This window comes from Lissotriton helveticus, chromosome 8 (assembly GCF_964261635.1).
Source record: "Lissotriton helveticus chromosome 8, aLisHel1.1, whole genome shotgun sequence".
Classification (NCBI taxonomy): Eukaryota; Metazoa; Chordata; class Amphibia; order Caudata; family Salamandridae; genus Lissotriton; species Lissotriton helveticus.
Window position 1 is genome coordinate 352,200,050 of NC_136069.1, and position 22,699 is coordinate 352,222,748.

The window sequence follows — 22,699 nt, forward strand, 5'->3', positions numbered from 1 at the left end:
GCCTGATCATGTTAGAGACTGCATCAAAACTGAAGTGCAGAAAATGTTGGAGCTGGGAGTCATTGAGCCCTCAGATAGCCCTTGGGCTAGCCCAGTAGTTCTAGTGCCAAAGCCTCACACCCAGGGTGGTAAGAGAGAGATGAGGTTTTGCGTAGACTACAGAGGCCTCAATGCAGTCACTAAGACTGATGCCCACCCAATACCAAGAGCAGATGAACTTATAGATAAATTGGCTTCTGCCAACTTCTTAAGTACATTTGACTTGACAGCTGGGTATTGGCAAATCAGGTTAGCTGAGGAGGCCAAACCCAAGACCGCATTTTCTACCCCTGGAGGGCATTATCAATTTGTGGTAATGCCCTTTGGACTGAAAAATGCACCTGCCACCTTCCAAAGGTTGGTGAATCAAGTCCTCACTGGGCTGGATGACTTCTGTGCAGCTTATCTTGACGATATTGCTGTCTTTAGCTCCACCTGGGAGGATCACCTGGTCCACCTGAGGAAAGTGTTAGAGGCCCTGCAAAAGGCAGGCCTCACTATCAAGGCCACAAAGTGCCAGATAGGGCAGACACAGGTTGTATACCTGGGCCACCTTGTGGGTGGAGGCCAGGTTCAGCCACTGGAGAGTAAGATACAGGCCATCAAGGACTGGACTCCTCCAATCACCCAGACTCAGGTTCGAGCTTTCTTGGGCCTGACTGGGTACTATAGGAAGTTTGTCAGAAATTATGGGTCCATAGTGACCCCTCTTAATGACCTGACAAGCAAAAAGATGCCAAAGAAAGTTCAGTGGACAGCAAGCTGTCAGAAAGCATTCAATGACCTAAAGCAGGCCATGTGCACAGCACCTATCCTAAAGAGTCCAGATTACTCCAAGCCATTCATTGTCCAAACAGATGCTTCTGAGTTGGGTGTGGGGGCTGTTCTGTCTCAACTGAATTTTGATGGTAATGATCAGCCTATTGCTTTCATTAGTAGGAGGTTGACACCCAGAGAGAAAAATTGGTCAGCTATTGAGAGGGAGGCCTTTGCTGTGGTCTGGGCCCTGAAGAAGCTGAGGGCCTACTTGTTTGGCACTCACTTCACCATTCAGACAGACCATAAGCCCCTCTTGTGGCTAAATCAGATGAAGGGTGAAAACCCCAAACTGCTTAGGTGGTCCATTTCCCTACAGGGGATGGATTTTACAGTGGAGCATAGACCTGGTACTGATCACAGCAATGCTGATGGGCTCTCCAGGTATTTCCACTTAGAGCAAGAAGACTCACCGGGTCAAGGTTAGTTTATTGTCCCAAAGTTTGGGGGGGGGGTCATGTAGGAGAGTAGGGTCTGCAATCCTATGATCACCCAGATTTTTGCTTTTTGCTGCACTGGTTTACGACTTTCCCTGGCTGTGGGCCTGCTAATCAGACCCACAGCCTAGCTGTTCTCTCTATCCAAATTGTACCCAAGTACTGAATTGGCACTGGGCCCTCTCCAAGTCCCTGTACCCAGGGCTGAGGTGTACCCAGAAGTCTCCCAGGGGCTGAAGCATGTATTATGCCACCCCTGGGCTGACTAACTAAACTGACACAACTGGCTGCACGACAGCTGGGGCAAGGTGGTGTACTCACCCTTTGCTTTAGATATAGTATACCTATATCTAACCCTAAAATGGACACACAGATCTCCTATCAGTCACTCCTATGGCAGGCCTTAACAATCCTGAAGGCAGAGTGCTTGGAATCGTGTGAGATGGTGCTCTGGCATGAGCTGAGCCTGTCTGCGGCTTTCGGGACCCATCCCTTAGCCGTTTCCATGATATCGCATACCATATACTCTTAAGTGCATTATAATCCTCGCGGTTATATGCCAACTCTGGTATCGCTTTATCAAAACATGTCGAGTAAGGTGTCATACGAATTGGAATACTAACCCCTCGCCAATTCTGGCGACGGGGTTAGCATTCCACCCTTCTAGAGGGACACGACATGTATGTAACCCCTAACCCCGGTTAAAGTCAAACAGAGCCTCAGCTCCACAAAATGGATGCTGCCACCGAGACACAAGTCTGCCCTCCTGCTGCTGGGAGTCCTCCCAGAGCAGGAGATAAGGACAAAGGGTTTCCTGCCAGGGGCGGTGCCAGCACCGTCCCAGACAGGGTTTTGTGTATTGTAGGTAGGCAGGGCTTTAGAGGAAGGTGACTGCACGTGGCACCCCGGTGCTCCCTGTGCATAGGCCGGCTGGAACCAGTTCCAGGGTCACTCCAGACCCTGTGCTGGGGAAAAGCCCGCCAAGGAAGTGGGTGTAACCACCCCCCTCCTAGTCCCACCCATAGGGCAGGACTTAGTCGCGTGCCAGCCCCTTTTTACAGGATAAAGGTAGGAACTGGCCCCCTTCCAGATCAGATCATCTTTGAATCCTGAAACTACTTTCCACGAAAGGAACTCAAGACTTCTTCCTAAGATTTCTCCCTTGTGACTAAGGAGTAGTCACCCTGCATCCGCAGGCACCATCTTAAGAACACTGCGGTCTGCTGCAAGTCTCTCCTCCGGATCAAGACTGCCCAGCTCGACGAGAACCGGCTTCCCTGGCACCTCTGACCTCTACCTGCATCATCAGTCACGCTGAGATTCGTGGGTGTGACGAGACCTCGAGGGACCGGCCATCTTCAAGACTGCACGACTTCTTTCCAGCAAGCCCGCCGAGTAATTTCCTGGTGAGTGCTTTGGGGTCCGAGAAGCCCCGACCCTGAGCAGCTCCAGCACCGAAGTGCAGCCTCCCAGCATCTCCACGATCTGCGTGGGGCCCTTCTGCTTTTTGCTGCTCACCGCGTTGTTTGGCTACTAGCCCGCTGGCTTGTGGCCTTCTGAACGACGCCCGACGACATTTCTGCTGCTGGTCTGGTTGCTCCAGGCTGGCCCTTGCTCCCTTCCAAAAGAGGAGCACCCCGGACCCTCCTGGTCCACTCAAGACGCCATTTTGAGTCCACCGCGTGGGCTTGAATTAGCCAAGGCTTGTTGCCCAATCCTGGGTAACTTCGACGCCGACAGCTTCATCCATCGTGGGACAGCTCGCCTCTCCATCCTGGTCGCCGACAACGCCTCCTGGTCCGTGAGATCTGCAGAGCCAGCGTCGCCCACTCACCTAGTCGAGGTGACTTCGCCCGGTGCCATCCTGGTGCCCACTTAATCACTGGCTAGTGATTCAAGAACTTGGTCCCCTCTGCTTTCAGGTTTTCTTCTTCCTCGATCCAGGCTTGGATCCATCGAATTTTTCTTCACTGGTCGCCTGCCAGCAACTTCCTTCTTCCAGGCTCCTGGTCCGGCAACGAGATCCCCGACGTCTTTTCAGACCTATGCAGCTGCAGCCCCTGGGCTAGGTAACTTCGGCACTTCGGTGTCCCAGCATAGCCTCACTATCCTAGGGTCAGGATCCACTGTCGTTTTCTTCCTACCAGGTCGGGTTCGCCCGTGAACACTAACTTTGCATTTACTAGCTCCCATAGACTTTGTCCCGCATCCCGCGTGAGAGTGCACACTCTGCACCCGAGTCCCCTAGGTCTCCTAGAAGTAATCTAACGATTCTATAGTCAAGTCCTAGCGAGTCCAAAGCCTATTAGTACTGTACTTACCTGCTAGTAATTTCGCATTCCACTTTTTAAGTATATGGTTTTTCGTGCCCCTCGGGCATTTGTGTATAACGTGCTAACTTAAGTATTTTCGTAAGAGTTTTGTTGTGTGCCTAGCACCCTGTCCTCATAAAGAGTACAGGGTTGTTGTGATTCTAATAAATACACTGTTTATTTTCATAACACTTGTGTGGTGTCCTTTCACTGGGTGTTCAAGGGGTAATGTGATGGTAAAACAGCTGGCTTAACACGCCCTCTAGAGTCTTAGCCTTAGACTGCTCGTATCCATGCTACTAGGATAGCTGGTCTATAAGGTTGACTTACAACCAATCATCAATAAGGGTTGTTTGGACTGATATATAGTGATCACTAGAATAGTGAACACTGCACATCAGGCCAACTTCTCACAAAAGGGAACTGAAGTCATCACGTCGACGGAGTCCTATTATGGAGTCAGTGACATCAGCGGAGCCGCGAGCGTTGCCGTGCTTCTGTGACGTCGTCCACGTCAGCGTGAAGAGCTACAAAAGAATTTCCGAATGTTGCTGATGCAGGAGATATTCACAAGGTGAGGAATCCACTGGCAGATGTATCCATCAGAAACTATGCTCTGCCTCCTTCTCACTCGCCCACACTCCCTGCATCCACTGAAGCAACAACGGGGGACGCTCCTTCTCCTACCTCGCAGCTAAACATGGAAAGGACTACCTCAGCAGCTACCAATCTCCACCTCTCTACTGGAATTCCGGAGAGCACTTGACCTGGCTGTTTGACTGAGTAACCTGAACCATTATGACCCTCAAACACCTAGGTGCCCTCTCAGGTGATTAGCCGCTCTATATAAATCTTGATTGATTGAATACCGAAAAAAGCAACTCTGTGGCACATTTAAAACCTTCCAAAGATCTGCTTATGAAGTGGTTCACAGTAGAGAGAGAACATGGTACATAGGATAAAGGTGCATTCTTACTAGCCTGCTTGTAGCTTTGGCTCAATGGTTTCATTCACAGAAAAGGGCTCGTCCAATCCAGAATATGAATACAATAATGTATGCAAATAATGGCATTAGATCTTGATAATCAATTGATAATCAAATATAAGGGTGTTAACACCCATACAAAGAGGTCTTTATAGGTAAGGGACTTTATTATAACTGAAACATTCATATGGTCTAATCTTAACCTTTAACCCCTACCGTGCTACCGCGTTTTCCCCCTGTGCGCTGAAATTAAAAAACTGGCTTGTTTATGACAAAGCCAGCTCGTCATCCGCGTAGCTCAGGTAACGCCCATGACGAGCTGGCTTTGTCATCAGCACTGAAGGGGTTAAACACCCTCTTCAAATCTTCATAGCCTGGACAGTCTGTTGGATAGATGCCTCCTTCCAGGACAGTGCTTTAAGGTATCTTTAGCAACCAAGGTTATGAGTGGACCCTGTGGTGGTTTGGGAAAATGGACTTTATATGATTCCAGATGGATACTTGATTTCACCACTGTCGGCAAACATGCATAATACATTTTCATAGGTGTAGAAATTGCTCCAATGCTATGAGCATATCAATGTTTCTGTTAGCACATTAGACTGCATGCTCCATGGGCATTAAAAAAATTTCATAAAATTTAAGCAGAAAGTGGATTTGAATGTAGACATATTGCAACCATGTGAAGCTTAAATTGTTTTAGTAACACCAATAATTGTAAGCAAATAAGAAAGCAAAAAGAGTCGAAGAGCAAAGGAACAACTGCTGAAATACAGCTTACCATCCATCTGGACCAGCAGCTCCGACTTGACTCTCCGACTTGCCTCATGTTCATCTGAAGTGCCTCTACGACTGCAGATAGAATCAATTTCATCAATAAAGATAGTTGTTGGTGCATAAAATCTAGCCTTGAAGAATGTAAAATAAAGACACAAATTAAACAGAGAAAAGAAAAGAAAGAAAATGCAATGTACCACAAATTTGCTATTATATAAATTCTCAAATATCAGCTTCATTAAAACATTTTAATTGTGATCACCTTTCGCTGACACATTCACTAATTTGCTATAATCTATGATGATTACTTAACACGACAGGCTGGTAATTTCACTGCTTCTTTTACCTTTACCTCCTATTCTTGGGACCTTACCAGACAAACTCAGTTGTGAAATCAAATTTCTGTCTTAATAAATGTAATCACAAATATTTTGAAGAAAAAAAAAAAGTTTGCACAGGGATTGGAAATACAAGTTGTGAGATATAAAAAGTTACTTACCTTTGGTAACGCCTTATCTGGTAGAGACTGTATCGAGTCATACATTCCTTATCTTAGAATATTCCGCAGGTGTCAGACTGGATCCAGACATTTTTAAGTAATCCACTTGCTCGTATGTAGGGGACATTGTTCAGCTTTGAGTGACATCGTTGGCATCGTCCGCACCAGAAGTGACGTGAGCAGTGTTATATAGGCACCATCCCAGTGAGCTGACCTCAGTTTTTGACTGTTTATCCTCATCAGAAGCACGGAGCCAAGCTGAGAAGCGAGGGACAAGTCTGCCAAAAGTGGGGTCCTAGGGTGTGGCCTCGCTGAAAATGGAGCATCCTCAAGCGGGATCTGTGCAAGTAGATGCCGGTCTATGAAAATGGAGTAGGACGTGCCTTGCGGGCACTCCGGGCCCTTGTGAGCTACCCGGTTTCATCCACAGCATCGGGCCTGTATTTGAACATTGTTTACAGCAGAGGTGCACCTGGGCACACCATCTGCAAATCGGGGCTGGTGGCCTATTTCACTCTATCACTGTGGCCTAGATGACAGAATTGCGAGCTTCTGCCTCAGCCTAATTTCCTTCACTCTGTCATCCTTGGAGATTTGTGCCGTGCACTACAGCAATAATGGTGGGGACCAGTGGCTGCCTTGCTATGATACCTGTGCAGTGTGAGTGCGGCTGGGACGCTCCCTGGCCTGCATGACCTGGTATCCATAGTCCTTGGTATCCGTCCCCGGAAACTTCGGAGTGTCTGTAGAAGGATTAGAGACTCAATGCTGTGCCTCCTCCTTCCGCTTGCCTTCTGGAATTGGGAGTCAGTGGGTATCCACTGTGGTAACAGAGCCTGAACAGCAGCCTCTCTATTGAAGGAATTTTGAGCTGGTGACATGATTGGGCTAAATGTGGGAGTTTGAGTGTTTCGGCCCGGGCCCCTAAGAGCGGTTTATCCACGATCAGCTGCATGGACTGCACAGCTCAGAGCCCGAAGTATGATGGGGAGCGGTGGCGAGCCTTACTTTCCCTTTTGCCAGCTACTGCTATTTACAGCCGGCATGCACCAGCCCTCCCTGAGGCAGTGACACATACCGGCCTCCCCTACACCTGCTGAACATTGGCGCTGGCGCCTCCCTCATATCTCCTGTTTGCCATGACCTCCACGTCGGATCAATATACTGCCTGGTACTTGCAGGGGCCCAAGAATAGCCCCTCGTCCACGACCATCACTAACTGTGAGTTGCTGCAGCATGGTGGTGGGGGGGGGGGGGGGGGGAGCTGTGATGCATGTATGATGCTTTTGTACTTAGCACTGAGTGTGGGTCACGCACTTAAAGGCTTATGAACTTGCCTGCACTGGGAGGGAACAGGACACCCGCATCCCAGCCTGCTCTCCCCGGTTTGCATGGACCCTTGCAGAGCCTATGCTTTTCCTGTGAAGTACTCATGACACACATGGAGGAATATCCCCCCGGGCACACACGCCTGCTCCCTGCCTGTGGATCATTCTGGGCCCGCCAAAGTAATTGGTACTTTGCTAGGCTAGCCACGTGACATCTACCATGCAGTGAGTTGGGGGTGAATAACATGGCAGCTCTGAACTTCCCGCACTTGATCTTGTGCCCTTGGCTACCATGCCATGCTCTAAATCCTCTAAGGATAATCCAGTGACCTCCTAGTGGAACAAACTCCCCCCCATCTGACTCCAAGATGACAGACCCTCCTCCTACTCCCATGCGAAGGAGCTTGACTACAGTGACTATCTCACAAGACTACATGGCTCACTTTTTACAGGAGATCCACTCAGAAATGGGCTCGCTCAAGGTGGGCTTCAAAACTTGCCTCAAGACATTTGGAGATAGGGGGGCATGTGGATAATTTGAAGCGAACTCTAGATGCCCAATCTGAGGATCCGAAGATGTTGCGGCAACGCACAGTGGCACTTGAAGAGCAACAGATTGAATTGCAAACCAAGCAGGGGATCTAGAAAATAGGAGCCACCAACACAACATACGCATCAGGGGTGCCCAGGGGAACAGAAGGAAGTGACATCAAGACATTCACAACCGAGCTCCTGCAGACGATTCGGGAAGATAAGGAAGCCCTCCTCAGGACCCTGGAAAGAGCATATTGTGTAGTGTCTGCCACAAAGTGCCTTGACTCCGTCCCAGAAATCTGACTCAAGTGCACTTATTTACAGAGAAAAAAGCTATCATGCGGGCCTCTAAGAACAAGGCTGATCTGGTTGTTTGGAGAAACACCATCCAACTTTCTCAGGATCTTTCCCCATTTACCTTCCGCAGACGTCAAGACTTCAAGCCAGTCAACAACAAGCTCAGGGAGATGGACATTGGCTATCACTGCCCCTTTGTCCCACTGTTCACCTGGAATGGCAAAAGACAATCTTACACTCCTTGGCAAAGACCAAACATATGACAGGGCTCTCTGTCGACCTACAGGATAAGGACCCCTCCCCAACTTGCATGCCCACCAGGGATGAGCTAGCGTTATCTCTTTGAGACATGCTGTATCCAGGATCTGGGCATTGAGCCACACCTATCTTTCTAATTGGCTCGTTTTACTGTCCTTTGTAAATGGCTACTTTTCATTGGTTAATTCGGTCACTAGTCCCTCCTTTTTCTTTTGTAACCTCCCATGAGGAGTGCCCCTCTTACATGTGGTGTTACTGCCTGAGCACTCTTTTTTTTGTTTGGGCTCAGGAACTCACTCAAGCCCATACTTGCTCCCTCTCCTCCTTTTATGAACAGCAGCTCTTTGTGTTTACTACCGCCCACTCCACCTCCTTGGCTACAGCTTCACCCCTCACTGCTTACCAACCTCCAACCACCTCTCAGAGGACTGCTTGTTTTTTCTTTTAATATAAAATACTGCTTCACACTTAACCTCAGTGCCGTCTCTCACCAACCCTTCTGCAACACTGCTTGACTGCCCCTCAGAGATTGATTTTTTTTGTGTATTATCTAAATTAGTGGAGACCAGGCAGCAGACAAAGTGATTTACAATGAATCATAGAACGTTAGGCTTGAACACTGGTCCCCAGCTCACGAATCAGCAGCTCTGACTGCTGATCCAGATCCTTTCCTTCTGGGATAGTATGCTACAGAATAACAGCTCTGAGCCTGAATTAATATGTAATTCAGAAAGATCAAAGGCTGGTTATTCAGCAAATTGTATGCCACACTCACAGCAGTCACAGCAGTCAAGGCTGCGTGGACAGTGAAGTGAAAAGAATGCCCGCACTGTATGTAATGCACTTCTTATCTTATGAGGTGGCCTAATGGACAAAGCTGCAGACTGTGGTACTAAAAAAACAGGTTTGCGCCTGGCATTGGCTCGACATTCTATGATTCTGGACCACTCGCTTAATATCTTGTATCTACAACCACACACATTAACAAATAATAATCTAACCTAGTGCAACATAATCTTGTGCTCCTGTAAAGTCCAATAAAGTCTTTGCGCCAATTTCGCTCTATATACATTTTAGCAAAAAAGGTAAACATGTAAAGTACTTCTCCTTATGAATGGCTATATCAGCTCACATACAAATGGATTTTGAATCAAAATAAAAGTGGATTTTCCAAATAACACTATTGGAATAAAGCAATGTGTATTTGCATTTTATGCACATACTACTAAAGCGCAGATTTTTCTGAAAAAGATGAAAATTCCATTCCATCATGACGCTTCTTTTTTAGCAGGTTTGAATCAGCCGTCCCTGTGGTATTTCACTTCTGGTAACGGGCAATCATTTTGGATTGGGCGCGCTCCCTTTCATTGTGAAAGGACTTCAGCCCCACACCAGCTATGTTGACTATGTTTAAGTTACACTATGCAGTTAACTGCTACAGAAAAAAACTGTAAACGTGGCAGACAAGTTAGAATGGTGCATCTTCAGATCGCTTGAAACCAGCATGTGAGTAAATTATTTACAGAGTTACACTGCTGCAAATTTCCCGATTATTGAATCATGGTAATCACGAGGCAGGTTCCTGTGCATGGCAATTAGACTGTAGATAAAATCAACTAATATTATGAAGAAATTAATATTGGGTTCAATTCCTCTTTTGTGTTTTTTATATTTTTAATTAGGGCTTACTGAAGGCTTTGTAGTCAAACAGTACAATTGCCTTTTAAAATGTTTAGCGTTTTTAATATGGATATATTTATATATATTCACTGAAAAAACCATAGGTTTCACACCAGTTATAGTTAGGTGGAAATTGTACTCGCATAAAACCATTGAAATTCCCACGTTATAGTTAGTTGGACTCACTATAACTTGCGCGTGCAATGCACTGCTGATGACGTCACATATTACATCACTCATGACATGGTCAGTGACATCACTCATGACATCACTGATGACATCTCAAATGACATCACTGATGACAACATCCTTGTGACAAAGTGGCAGACCTCCTATCAGCATAAAATAACCTTTGAAACACACATTCAAAAATAGAAACTAACATTTTCTTAAAAAAGGAGAAACCAATACCAATTACAACAACTTATTAGGTAATTCCAACATCTACATACACATCCACTCATTCACCAACAGTTCTATATAGTCACTCATGCATGTACTTACTCATCATATGTACTCATACACCTATACATCCTGTTACACACTAATACTCATCCATATAGTTACTCACACACAAATTCACACATGCAAATAAACTATAAAAAAAACATTTACTTGATTATACTGCTATATACACACCACTACACATACTTCTACAAAAACGGAAACATATTTACTCTCTTAAACAATCAATTATAAAAACACATACTCACTAACCCACCCATACACACAATCATCCACCCATACAGTATTGCACACATGCTGTCTTCAAAATACATACAAATAGTGAGTCACTCATTCATGCATCTGTGCTCTAAGTAATATCTCCCACCGAACCATACAGACACTGATATTGATACTCAAAAAAACAACTAATAACCCATATACACACTCATGTAGCTACTCACCAACCCATGCAGCCACTTATACACAAAGTGAGACACAGATACAGATATTTAAATATTTAAACATTACTCGCTAATATATGTATTCACTAAGATACATTTAATAAGTCAGTTAACCAATCAATTTTACACAAAAAAACATCCATTTAGACATTTATTTACCCATTTATTCTTCCATCAACCTTTAGATATATATATATAAAACAATATTTATTTTTCAGAAAGATACACATTCACTGGATGATGTCATCAGTGATGTCATTTGAGATGTCATGAGTGATGTCATGAGTGATGTCACTGACCATGTCATGAGTGATGTAATATGTGACGTCATCAGCAGTGCATTGCACGCGCAAGTTATAGTGAGTCCAACTAACTATAACGTGGGAATTTCAATGGTTTTATGCGAGTAAAATTTCCACCTAACTATAACTGGTGTGAAACCTATGGTTTTTTCAGTGAATTTAATAGGTTTTTTAAATGCTAATTCCTAACTATAACTGGTGTGAAACCTATGGTTTTTTCAGTGAATATATATATAAAAAGACTTATTCAGACAGCTGGAAAAACTCACTAAAAAAGAACAAGGAAAATGGTGGGAACACAAGTCCTTATCTAGATATTTGGCTGTTGGGCGGGTCCCAAGGGGGCTTCGCATAAGTCTTGCACCAAGCTATGAGACTCCAGACCCCGTGATGTTGACAAGATGGGCGGAAATAAATCTTGAGTGTTCTGCTAAGTTGATGGGAGTATTAGTGGAATTCGCTGAATGCGACCGCCTAAAGTTACAAACAGAAATTGAAAAAATAGAAACAGAAATAGCGGGCTTTGGAGCAAGTGAACAAGCTGATAAATTAAGAAAGGACATGGAAACAAGAGTTAAAAAAGATGAAGAGATAATAAAGAAACGCAAAGCCTTCAAGTTCGAACGAGACCGCCTGGATTACCTGAATGGGCAAATTTTCACTTATGCAAAAAAGTATGAAAATGTTAAAGCTCGAGCAAGAAAGACCAGGCAAACCACAGGGGGAGATGGAAATGTGTTAGTTTCATCTACAGACGCCAGCCTGACCTCTGAAAGTGACGCGGAAAACGAGACCGCAGGGCCCTCCACGGTGGGGCTGGTCAAGCTGTCTCTAGCCCAGGAGGTGAGTTGCCTGTGTCAAGACCGGCGCGACACTCTAAGACCAAGAGTGAAAGGCCAAACACAGGTAAACAAAACCGGGCCAACCAAAAGCGCAGCGCTAGGAGGAAATGCCGCAGGTTCAATGCAAGCCAAACCAAAACAGGCCGGGAGAAACCGTTGGAACAACACCAAGAAGAAGGCAAACTAACATCAGGCAACGATAAATCTATCATCAATTTAACAGATGTTAGGTTAACTCCCAAAGAAGAGAAAATTCTGGGATTGGGGTTAACTTACTGTCCTCCAATGAACATTAATTATGCAGATGCAAGAATGGACTCGTATCGCTCTATAAGAAAGTTAAAGCTTAAGAAATTCTTTCTGCAACAACCAAAACGCAAAAAAACAACTGAGTTATTGCGTAGTCCTTCATTGTTGGTTGCGGAAGAACGCGACACTTTCGAGGCAATATGGGATTTACAACAGGAAGATGTGACCATGAGGGACTTGCCTTTAATTATATCCTCTGAAGATTGCGCCCTAAGCCAAACACCATTCAAACCCAAGTCAACTTTTTCACCCGCCGCAGTGCACGATAACTTGGAAGTTTATCATGAACTTGTGACCAAAGATTTAAAGCAACTTTATACTGCCACAAATAAGAGAAATAAATTCATAAATAAGAAAAATCAATGCTATCAAAATTTAATCACGAAACTTGGTAACAGACATGATGTGATTGTACGCCAGGCCGATAAAGGCGGGAACATTGTTTTATGGCCTAGAACAATGTACATTGCGGAAGCTGAGAAACAGTTGCTTGATACCATGTGTTACAAAAAGAGCAACATTACCATAGTAAAGGCTGCATGGGAAGAATTGAACCGGAAATTGATGGCGTGGAGAAGTGCGAAGTTGATATCCAATGATGAACACAAGTTCATGAAAAATGACTATCCAGTAATTCCTTCGTTTTATTTAATACCCAAAGTGCACAAGGACAACAATTTTCCACCGGGTCGGCCGATTATATCGGCAATAAATAGCGCCACTGAAAACATCTCGCGCTACATTTACTTTTTCCTTCAGGATTGGGTAAAGGGTTTGAAGTCATACGTCCAGGATACGTCTGATTTTATCAGGAAATTGAACCAGGTGGTATGGCAGGAGAATTGCTTATTAATGACGTTCGATGTATCGTCATTATATACATCAATAAAGCATGGAGACGGACTCAGAGCAGTGAGATTTTTCCTTAATCAGAGACCTATGAATTCTTCATCACACAATAAGATGTTGTTGTCCATCATTGAGCTATGCTTGGAACAAAACTTTTTTCTGTTTGATAATCAGCTGTATCAGCAGATTAGGGGTGTCGCAATGGGGGCCTGCTTCTCTCCGAGTCTTGCGTGCTTGCACATGGGGCTCTGGGAGGAGCAGGTCCTCTGGGGGACACTTAATGAAACAATGAGGAAGCACGCTGTACTGTACCTAAGGTATATAGATGATTTATTTTTTGAATGGCGGGGTACAGAGCGGGAAGCAACAGATTTTGTGGAGACCATAAATAACAATGGTGTCAATTTAACATTCACATCTAACATAGACACCAAATCTGTGGCGTTCTTGGATACAGAGGTTTTCATTACGGAGACAGGTATAGCTACTAAAATGCACAGAAAGGCCACTGCAGGCAATACTGTCTTACACGCTTCCAGTCACCATCCTCAACATTTGATCACCAGCATTCCCTTCGGGGAGATGCTGAGGATTAGGCGAATCTGCAGTTTGGAAACAGATTGTAGAAAGGCACAAGATGAAAGTAGAGATCGTTTCTTATTACGTGGATACTCGGCAAAAACAATTCAGAGAGCCATAAACCGAGCAAATGCAATTCCACGTCAGGAAGCACTCGCAGCAAAAGTTAAGATTAGGCCCTCTACTGTAGTGGCTGACAATACAGTGTTTAAACCTAGGGTGATTATAAAATACTGTAAACAACACAAGGAGATTCGAAAAATATTCTATAAAAACTGGAATTTAATAACAGGGGATCCTGTTATTGGAAAATACATTCATGGTAAACCAGACATAACCTTTAGGAGATCAGGTTCTATGGCAGATAGGCTGGTCCATAACTTCCTTGAAAAACAAGTCTCGGACACATGGGGGATGTTGGGAGGAGGATTCAAAAAGTGTGCAGTGTGTAAAGCCTGTAAGTACGGATGCAGTAAAACGCAATACAATGTACCCTTCAGGGAAGAGCCAGTAAAAATCAGAAAAAGGATGTCGTGCAAAACAGACTTTGCAGTATATGTTTTGCAATGCCCCTGTGCCCTCCGGTACGTAGGGAGCACCCGCTTGCCGGTGCATAAGCGTGTGCTTCAACATATTAGGGCAATTGTGGGAAAAGATCAGACTTATCCGGTGGCTCGCCACTTTCAAGCTGTTCATAGCAGCGATCCAGCCTCCTTGCAATATTACGCCATCGACTGTGTCCCCCCTTTGAAAAGAGGGGGTGATAGAAATGCCAAGCTCAGAGTTCTAGAGACTAGGTACATATTGGAGCTAGATAGCAAGACTCCGAATGGCATGAATGCGAGCGAAGATCTTTATACTTGCCTTTAGTACCTAAGAATCTGATCGGTTATCAATATTTGCCTACTATCCTTCAGTCATTATCTCCTTTATATAAATTCGTTTTATTCTCTGATATGATTACAAGCAATAATGTTCTGAAAATGGGTCATTACAGGAGAGGGTATTGGATGCTCATTGAGCCCACAGTAGTTGAGGCAGGACTTATTAGATCTGGTCCTCCCCTCTATGGACTTAATAGATTTGAGACAATTTTTTAAAAAGATTTTTCTTTTTTTGATTTTTCACACATTATGTTATTATACACTGCAGGGTGTGAGTCACTCAGAGGATATAGAATCGAGTTGGATTTGCTCCTATGAAGTCAGGATTATGGCAAATAGCCATAGATATGTAGCAAGATGGTTGAATAATTTAATGGTATGCCTCTTATTAGAGTGGAATCATAGGGGCATCCAATGTATGATATAGTAAATAGGTTCTGTTTTGTAATTTTTTATAGTCATGCATATAGGAGCACACACACTATATAAACATTCTTTTTATTAATAATGTTTGTGACACTTGTCACGTGTTATACATGAAGTGTAAATAGTATGAAATGACTCAAATACATAGTATGTATAATAATATATATATTTTTGTAATTTTGTACTTATATAATGTATATATTTTTGATAACATCCATCTTTTTATATGTATATAACCATATTTATTTGTATATATATTAAGTTGTTCAGTGTGATGTAATGCTTGTATAGAATATGTATGCATGAAATATTATGTCATTGGAACTTATGAATCCGATCAACCATTATCATTTGGCACCATGCCATATATTTTACATTGAAATTGCAATTTGCCTACCTGTACAACATTGGAGTTTTAAGGGTTAAACAAAAGTACAGGGCGGAGGTCATTTGACTCCTCCTTTTCCCCTTAAACGGAAATGGATAAATATCCTCTGTAATTTCCGCGACGCTATCATGTGACCAAGCCTCGTGTCGGAGGCGAAACGCGTCATGCGGACTTGCTGGGTTTATCATTTAAAATAAACCACTGAGTTCACGATATGAATGGGTTTGTTCTTTTCGTCCTTTTCTTGAGCTGCTGATAAAGAAATTGGTAGTGGTGAGGCGGCGTCTCATCAGGCGGAGATTGCGATATATATATAACACTTTATTCCAATCAAGATGACTTCAGGTGTGCCATACTTTTGTCATAAGTAAGACTGTTAGCGCTCTAGTTGTTCTTTAGAACACTCTGGGACATTCTGTCATTGGGCTATAGTTGGGTTACATCTGGCTGCTATTTGGGCTACATTTGTTTTTTTTGTCTCTGGTGGCCATCTTTGGGCTACATTGGGCTACATTGGGCTACATTTGGGCTCTAACATATATATAGCCCAATGTAGCCCAATATATATTTTTTCTAAGTTAATTTTCGTAAAAACCACTGGAGCATATATCTTGAGACATAGCAAAGGCACATCGGGGTACCAGTCCCTACAATTTTGCCAAGTTTGGTGGAAATCCATTCAGCCGTTCGGGCTAAAAGTGAGTCCAACCGCCCTATGGAAATTAACATGGGGAAAACACGTTTTGGGACCCCCTTTTATCTCGGCCCCCGCTTGACGGATCCCCCCGAAACTTTCAGGGAAGGAGCGGAGCGCAGCGACGCAAAGTTAAGGAAAATTACAGGCAGATCCCTCATTCGGCGCCACAGTTATTCCCAATAGAATGTTGCGGATTTCCTATGGAAAACGATCCTAACTATAACTACCTAATGGCGAACGCCAGTAGGTAATAGATATATATATATATATATATATATATATATATCACGTTGCATTGTTTTTTATTAGTGTTGGTTAGCTTTAGCCGACTTACATTAAGGGGTGGGTGTCACGTGGATGGATTATGCCCGGAAAGAAACACTGCCATTTTACATACACACGTTTCTTAAGTTGCCTTCTTTTTTACACAATGACTCTTGGCACACATTTGCGTGTGCGACAGTGCAGGATTAGTTTCTCTGAAGCCACATAGCTTACATTTCCACTTCGTAGGCACACTATCATGACACCTTAAACATTTAGTTCAAGGTCTAAACATACATTGTGCAAATGTTGTTCGTCCATAAGGCGACATAGCTATCACAAGAGGATAAACAATGTCAGCCTGCCTGAGGCCTTGGCATAGAAGCATGGATGCTGGTATTATATACACACACACATTTCTGTCTTCAAATCAGAGTACCACTCTGCTGTCATTGTGAGGTCGCTGTCAGTGTCTCAGCCCAGCTGTTTCCTTTTTTCTCCTCTGCAAGTAGGGATGTCCAACTTGTGACCAAGCGGGGTTTCTTGAAGGTCAAGGTTTCTTGAATCAGCTAGGCAGACCTATAGAATTTGATCCCTTTGTAGAAATTGGAGGATGAGAACTAGAACATCTGATTTTGTACCTATTCCACACAGTATCTATCGCCCATATGTCTTTTGTAATCTCCTGTCATGCCAAGAGATGGCTGGAAATACTCCCTCCCACCAGGGTACTCATCAGTGGTGTCAGGGTGATGGAGTCACTGTTTTGTTGGGGCCTCCTTGATGCATCTAAAGGCTGCTGACTGCTACCTCTTCCACTAAAGACTTTCGTTCCTGAAAGGATCGCCCTTGCTGCTTCACCAGAAAGATGCATGTGAGTGTTGTTTACCCTTTGCAAATAATTCAAACAGAAATTTCTTTAGTTTTTGCAAGCCAAAGACATCAAAATTTGTTTTTACGGAGCTCCTCATTCACCCCAAAAGAACCAATAGATGATAAACATCTTTTGCTAAGCTTGTGGGTGTTAGCGATGTTAGTCTAAGCCACGAATAATGCCTCATGAACGCCCCAATGCAAAAATATGCATGGCCTAGGTCTTCAGTGCCCTTTGCTACACCAATTATGCTATCAGGTGTTAGAGTTCCTTCCTTGGCCACCTCCATGAAGTCACCCCATTTTTCTTTTGGGAGACAGTCCGTGAATTGACTCACTGAATCCAAAAGAAAAAGGTCATAGCGGCTTAACAAAGCAGAATACCTGGCAGCTTTAACAATGCTTACAGATGGCAAATCTTCTTGCTGAAGGCATACCAGCTTCTGTTTTTCTTCTCCAGCAGATGTAGAGAGGTCAAGACAGCTGCCTTAAATTTCTTTTTCAGCTGCTGATACAACTAAGGAATCAGCTTGTATGAAATCTTTCAGAACCCTAGCAGTTCTGAATTTCTTTTTCAGATGACTCTCTGCTGCCCAAACTGAAAAAGCGTTTGTGAAGGTTTCCATCATGAATTCCAATAAATCAGGGACCAACAGAACAATGGGCTGAGCCTGTGGTTTTGTCTAGAAGGTTAAAAAAAATTATTTTAGTGCTGACTTCTGGAGTGTAGAACCTAAAGATTAAACTCATTTGCAGAACACGACTAAGGAAAGGAAGGCTGGTGCTGTCCTCTTCTCCTTTCACTGTACGACTCAGAATGGTGAGAATCATTATGTCTGCATCAAGACATATGTTCTGGATCCTCTTCCCTGCATCTCTTGCGAGATGGGCAAGATGGTAATCTTTCCCTGGTTTCTCGACTATGCACCTCTCTAGGCATGACATCCTCCTGATGAGACAGAAGAAGAGGACCAGAAACTTCTGAAGAAGGCTGCGGAGGTGGTTTGGTATACTGTGGAGAGATTGGGGCTACAGGAGGAACAATTCGATTCCTGGTATCAGAATATATGATTATAAAGTTCTGGCAGAAGAGGGAGAGACTCTGAGAGATGAGGAACTTGCAACATCGAATTATCCCACAGAATTCAAAGGTTCGTCAACCTAAAAATCTCTGACCCTCTCAATGTCAACATGTGTGCATGCCAGGACATCTATCTTCTGCTCCTCGATGCTGCACACCTCATTGCGGATTGCCTCGACATTGGCTGAGATAGGGAGTGCTAGTGATGACAAGTTGCTGGCCACTCACCTTTAGAATTTGCAGAAGCTGGTCTCCTAGGAAAAAGAGAGGGTGGAATGACGACCTTCCCCTACAGGAGAAGTGCCAATTTCTCTTTTCTTAGCCCTGAGTCAATCCCTTCCCTAGTCTCTCACCCTCCTGAAGGACATGTTGTGACAAATCACAAAGACGTTGATGGAGTCAGAATCAAGAAGACACACCAAGCAAACATCACAGCCATTGTTCCTTGATATTTTTTCACCAGATGTTGGCAATTTATTTAAAAAAACGGTCTTTATGGGTAAAAAAAAAAAAAAAAAAAAAAAGAACAGGGAGTTGAAACTATTTTTGGCTGATATAAAAACAGTGAATGTTGCTGTTTTGAGCATTTGTACTTTTATTGATTGGACAGGGAACCTAGCAAGTAAATTTCAAAGTACATAGGGTGAAAAATAGACTTAAATGGGAGTTGGAGAGGACAGCTCTGCACTGGACTCAAGCATGATATGCTGTAAAAATATGAGTCATTGTGGCCTTTGAGTGAGTGGAGTGTTCAGAAGATTCGACTCATTTGGGCAGTTTTCAATATGCTATTATATAAACACTACTGTTTGCCTGTAGGATTGTTAATACTGTTTAACTCTTAAGTATTAGAATTAACATACAAGGGACATGTATACATTATCAGGACATCAGGCCTGATGGCAGGAAATGATTCAAGCATGCAAATATATTAGCCTCTTAACAACCATCTGTTCTAAGAACAAGTAACACAGACAATACAAAAAGCAATATATGGGTTAGTCTGAATGTCCACATTTACATATTAACATTTAACATACACAATTGAGTGTGAATTTAAATGTACTGTACCTAAACTATACTGTGCAAACAAATGATGGACGGAATGCTGATTTGCATATGGCTGGGTTCGAACTGGAATAATATGGTGAGCAAAACAAATGATGGATTTAACAAATATCTATAACTGGGGTGAATGTTTGTTGTGGTCAGTATTCCATCCATCATCAGTTGCATTTGTACCTAAAATATAGGCACTGAGTATTACATATATGCTCAAAATGCAATGAATTCGATTACCATTAGATTTATTCTAGCCTTACCATCTCAGTATTGCCAACTTTTTCCCTTAAGAAATACATTTAAGATATTCTTTACAGGATTATTTACCATTTCAAACAACAGACGCACTAATTTTTCAGACTCTCCCCTGTATTTAGATGTCAGTGTAGAAGAAGAAACGTTGAAAAAGGTTGTCCCGCATTCTGTGGCAACAGCTTTTGCCAGCATGGTTTTACCAGTCCCCGGAGGCCCAACCATCAGCACACCCTAAAATAATATAAAATACAGGAAAGAAATCAAAGAATAGCAACATACCACAATGTATGAAAAATGTAAAAACAAAGAATGTGGTTGTAATTGCAACTTTAACAGCATAAACAATTTCACATTTAGGAACGGATATACACAGAAAAGTCAACTAACAAATGATATACTTCATTTTTGATCTGTCAAAGTGCATACTTGGAACTGCCAATTTATTTACAACTTTCCTTTTTTCGTTGGAATATAAAGAGTATATAAACCAGTGGAAAGCTGAACATGCAATGTGTATGGAGGAAAGAGAAATCATCAATAAAATAATATGTTTTATTTTGATGGCAAAGGATATTGCTATTTAGTGTATAGCAAGTATCTATGTATGTATGTAAGTGCTATTTGTATAGTGTGAACCAAGCCAAAAAGGCAGCGGAGTACTGTGTAGAGTCAAAGGCAAGCAGTCAGCAAGTAATAGAAAAGGAGGCCGATTTCTGGAATGTTACTGCATTGTGATCTAGTGCTTTTTAGAGCAGCACTGGGGCAGTATTATGGGCAAAGGGATGCTGTTTCTCATCCTGGGTGCCTGCGGGTGGGTGTGCTGAGATCAAACAGATGGTGAGATTCATCAAAAGATAAGCAGGGGTGATAAGCAGGGGTGATGTTCAAGATGGCTTTGTAAATGATGCAGCTGATTTAGAAGATGGTGTGGGCTGGTAAAGGGAGCCATTGGATAGAGGTCATATATCTTCTAACCCAGGATGATGAGTGTATCAGCGTGTAAGATTTTCTTAAAGAGTGCTGGTGTGAAGTCTGGAAAGGCATGGAGCAGGGTATTACCTTGAACAGCAGTTCTGAAAAAAACTTTCTTGAAGATATGTTTCCACTTTCTTTAGAAGATGGAACTGGTACTAGGCCTTTCTTATTTTTTTGGTAATCTGTTACTCGAGAGTGAGGCTGCTGCCCAAGGTGAATCCAAGTGACTAGGCATTGCGAGACAGGTGGGGCTCAAAACCATCAAGGTTCATGTCACTGAGTCAAGTTTGTAATATTTCTTGCTTGTTTCTCTTGGCAAATAACAGCAATTCTGTCTTGGTTGGGTTGAGCTTCAGTTAGGGGCTGAACATCCACATCTGGAATAGATGCAGGTAGTGTTTAAGGTGTTGGCTTTCTTTCAGGTAGAACCGTGTATTGTTAACATAAATAGATTCACTAATATACCATCGTCTATGTGTATAGCTTCAAGTTGCTCCATGTAGACTCATATGGACTCTGGGATACTCTGCAAGAAATAGGGATCTTTTAGGCCCAGGGGGTGTCCATGTGAACAAATTGGTGTTGATTTAACAGGTAGGAGCAGAACCACAGAAGAAAGGACACTGCCGGTGAATCCCATTTAAGACTACCGGGTGTGGATTTGGGTTGGGTGGTCAGCCGTATCAAAGGCAGCTGAGAGGTCCAACAATAATATCCAGATATAGGAGTGATCTTCATCCATGACCAGAAAGGGTTTATCAATGTAGTGGAAAGTAAAGTCTCTGTGCTGCAGCATGATTTAAAGACAGATTGGTAGTCAAGCAAGGGATGGTTAGCTCTGATTTGATATAGGAGTTGAAAGCAGACAGCTTTTTAATGATCTTGCCAATGAAGGATAGGTAAGTGTCAGAACCCCTTTTAGAGGGCCATTGGGAAAGAAGGGGTTATAGGGTCCAATCATGAGGGTTGGGGCCTTTTACTCCTGATATCCCGAGCCCGACTTACTATGTATTCTGAATAACTGGACCAAGTACCACTTCTCACTTGACTCTCAGAGTTAGCATAGCACGAGCAGTCCAAGGCTCCCTCGCGATGGGGGGACTAGGGAAGGTGCGAAGGTGTTGATACAGTACAGGGGGTCAAAACTCAAAATAAAACATGCAGCAGCAGCAATAAATCACTGTCCATCCAAATACTCACTGCAAAAAAGAGAACTACTTTATTTCGACATTCACAGACACCTACACAATCCACCTTGAGGTCAGGGCTCTAGTGTTTCTTTGGCAATTCCCTGTTCCAATCCATCCTCACATTAGCAATAGCGGTTATTCCCTATTTACTATTGATAACATCCAGGGTATTCCCTACTAGCCATCTAAGTCTCAAGAGTCCACTTTGACTCTCAGCTAAAGTCAACAGTGTACATGAAGAGACATCACAGGATTTCCCATCATACATCTATATAGGAAGTGAATCACTGGATAACTCATCATCCATCTACACAGGAATTGACATCCCTGGTTTCCCAGCAAACCTGTATTCACTTAATGGAGTTTGCAGTGCCACCGTGAGCAGCAGGCGCACCGCTGGCACACCATAGGCATGCTCGTCTGCGTCTATCCGGGTCCAGCCCATGCACTGCGCCAGGACCGCTGTCCCTTCTCCCAACCACCTGTCCCACACTGTCGCTACTCCACCACGACCCTCCACACCCTGAATCCAGATTGCATCTCCCAGTGCTGCTGCTGCGCCTTGCCAACCACGCTGAAGGTGCATTCTCCTGCGCAACCTACCATTTCACATGCCCGCACTCTCCCAATGCACCTCACATATCCAACGTACTCAACCACACACACTTGAACCCCACTACACCACATCCCTCTGTGTCCTGCATACTCCTCAACTCTCTCTCCCTCACTAAACATGCCACCAAAATGTTTGATCTGCTACACAACCGCTCACCGGACCTGCTCTTCCTGACCGAAACTTGGCTTCTGTCAAAGCTACTGCAATCCCTCCTAGATGCAAGATCACAAGAAAGAA

General features: G+C 43.6%; 1 protein-coding gene across 1 annotated transcript in view; it reads right to left on the reverse strand.

Annotated features, from left to right (window-relative positions):
- The window catches only part of KATNAL1 (katanin catalytic subunit A1 like 1), a 314,538-nt gene that overhangs the window by 126,279 nt on the left and 165,560 nt on the right, over positions 1 to 22,699 (reverse strand). The window contains exons 7-8 of the mRNA XM_078657135.1: positions 19,754 to 19,912; positions 5,371 to 5,497 (exon numbers count right to left, since the gene is read on the reverse strand). Coding sequence (XP_078513261.1) covers positions 5,371 to 5,497; positions 19,754 to 19,912 — 286 coding nt within the window. The remainder of the gene's footprint in view (positions 1 to 5,370; positions 5,498 to 19,753; positions 19,913 to 22,699) is intronic.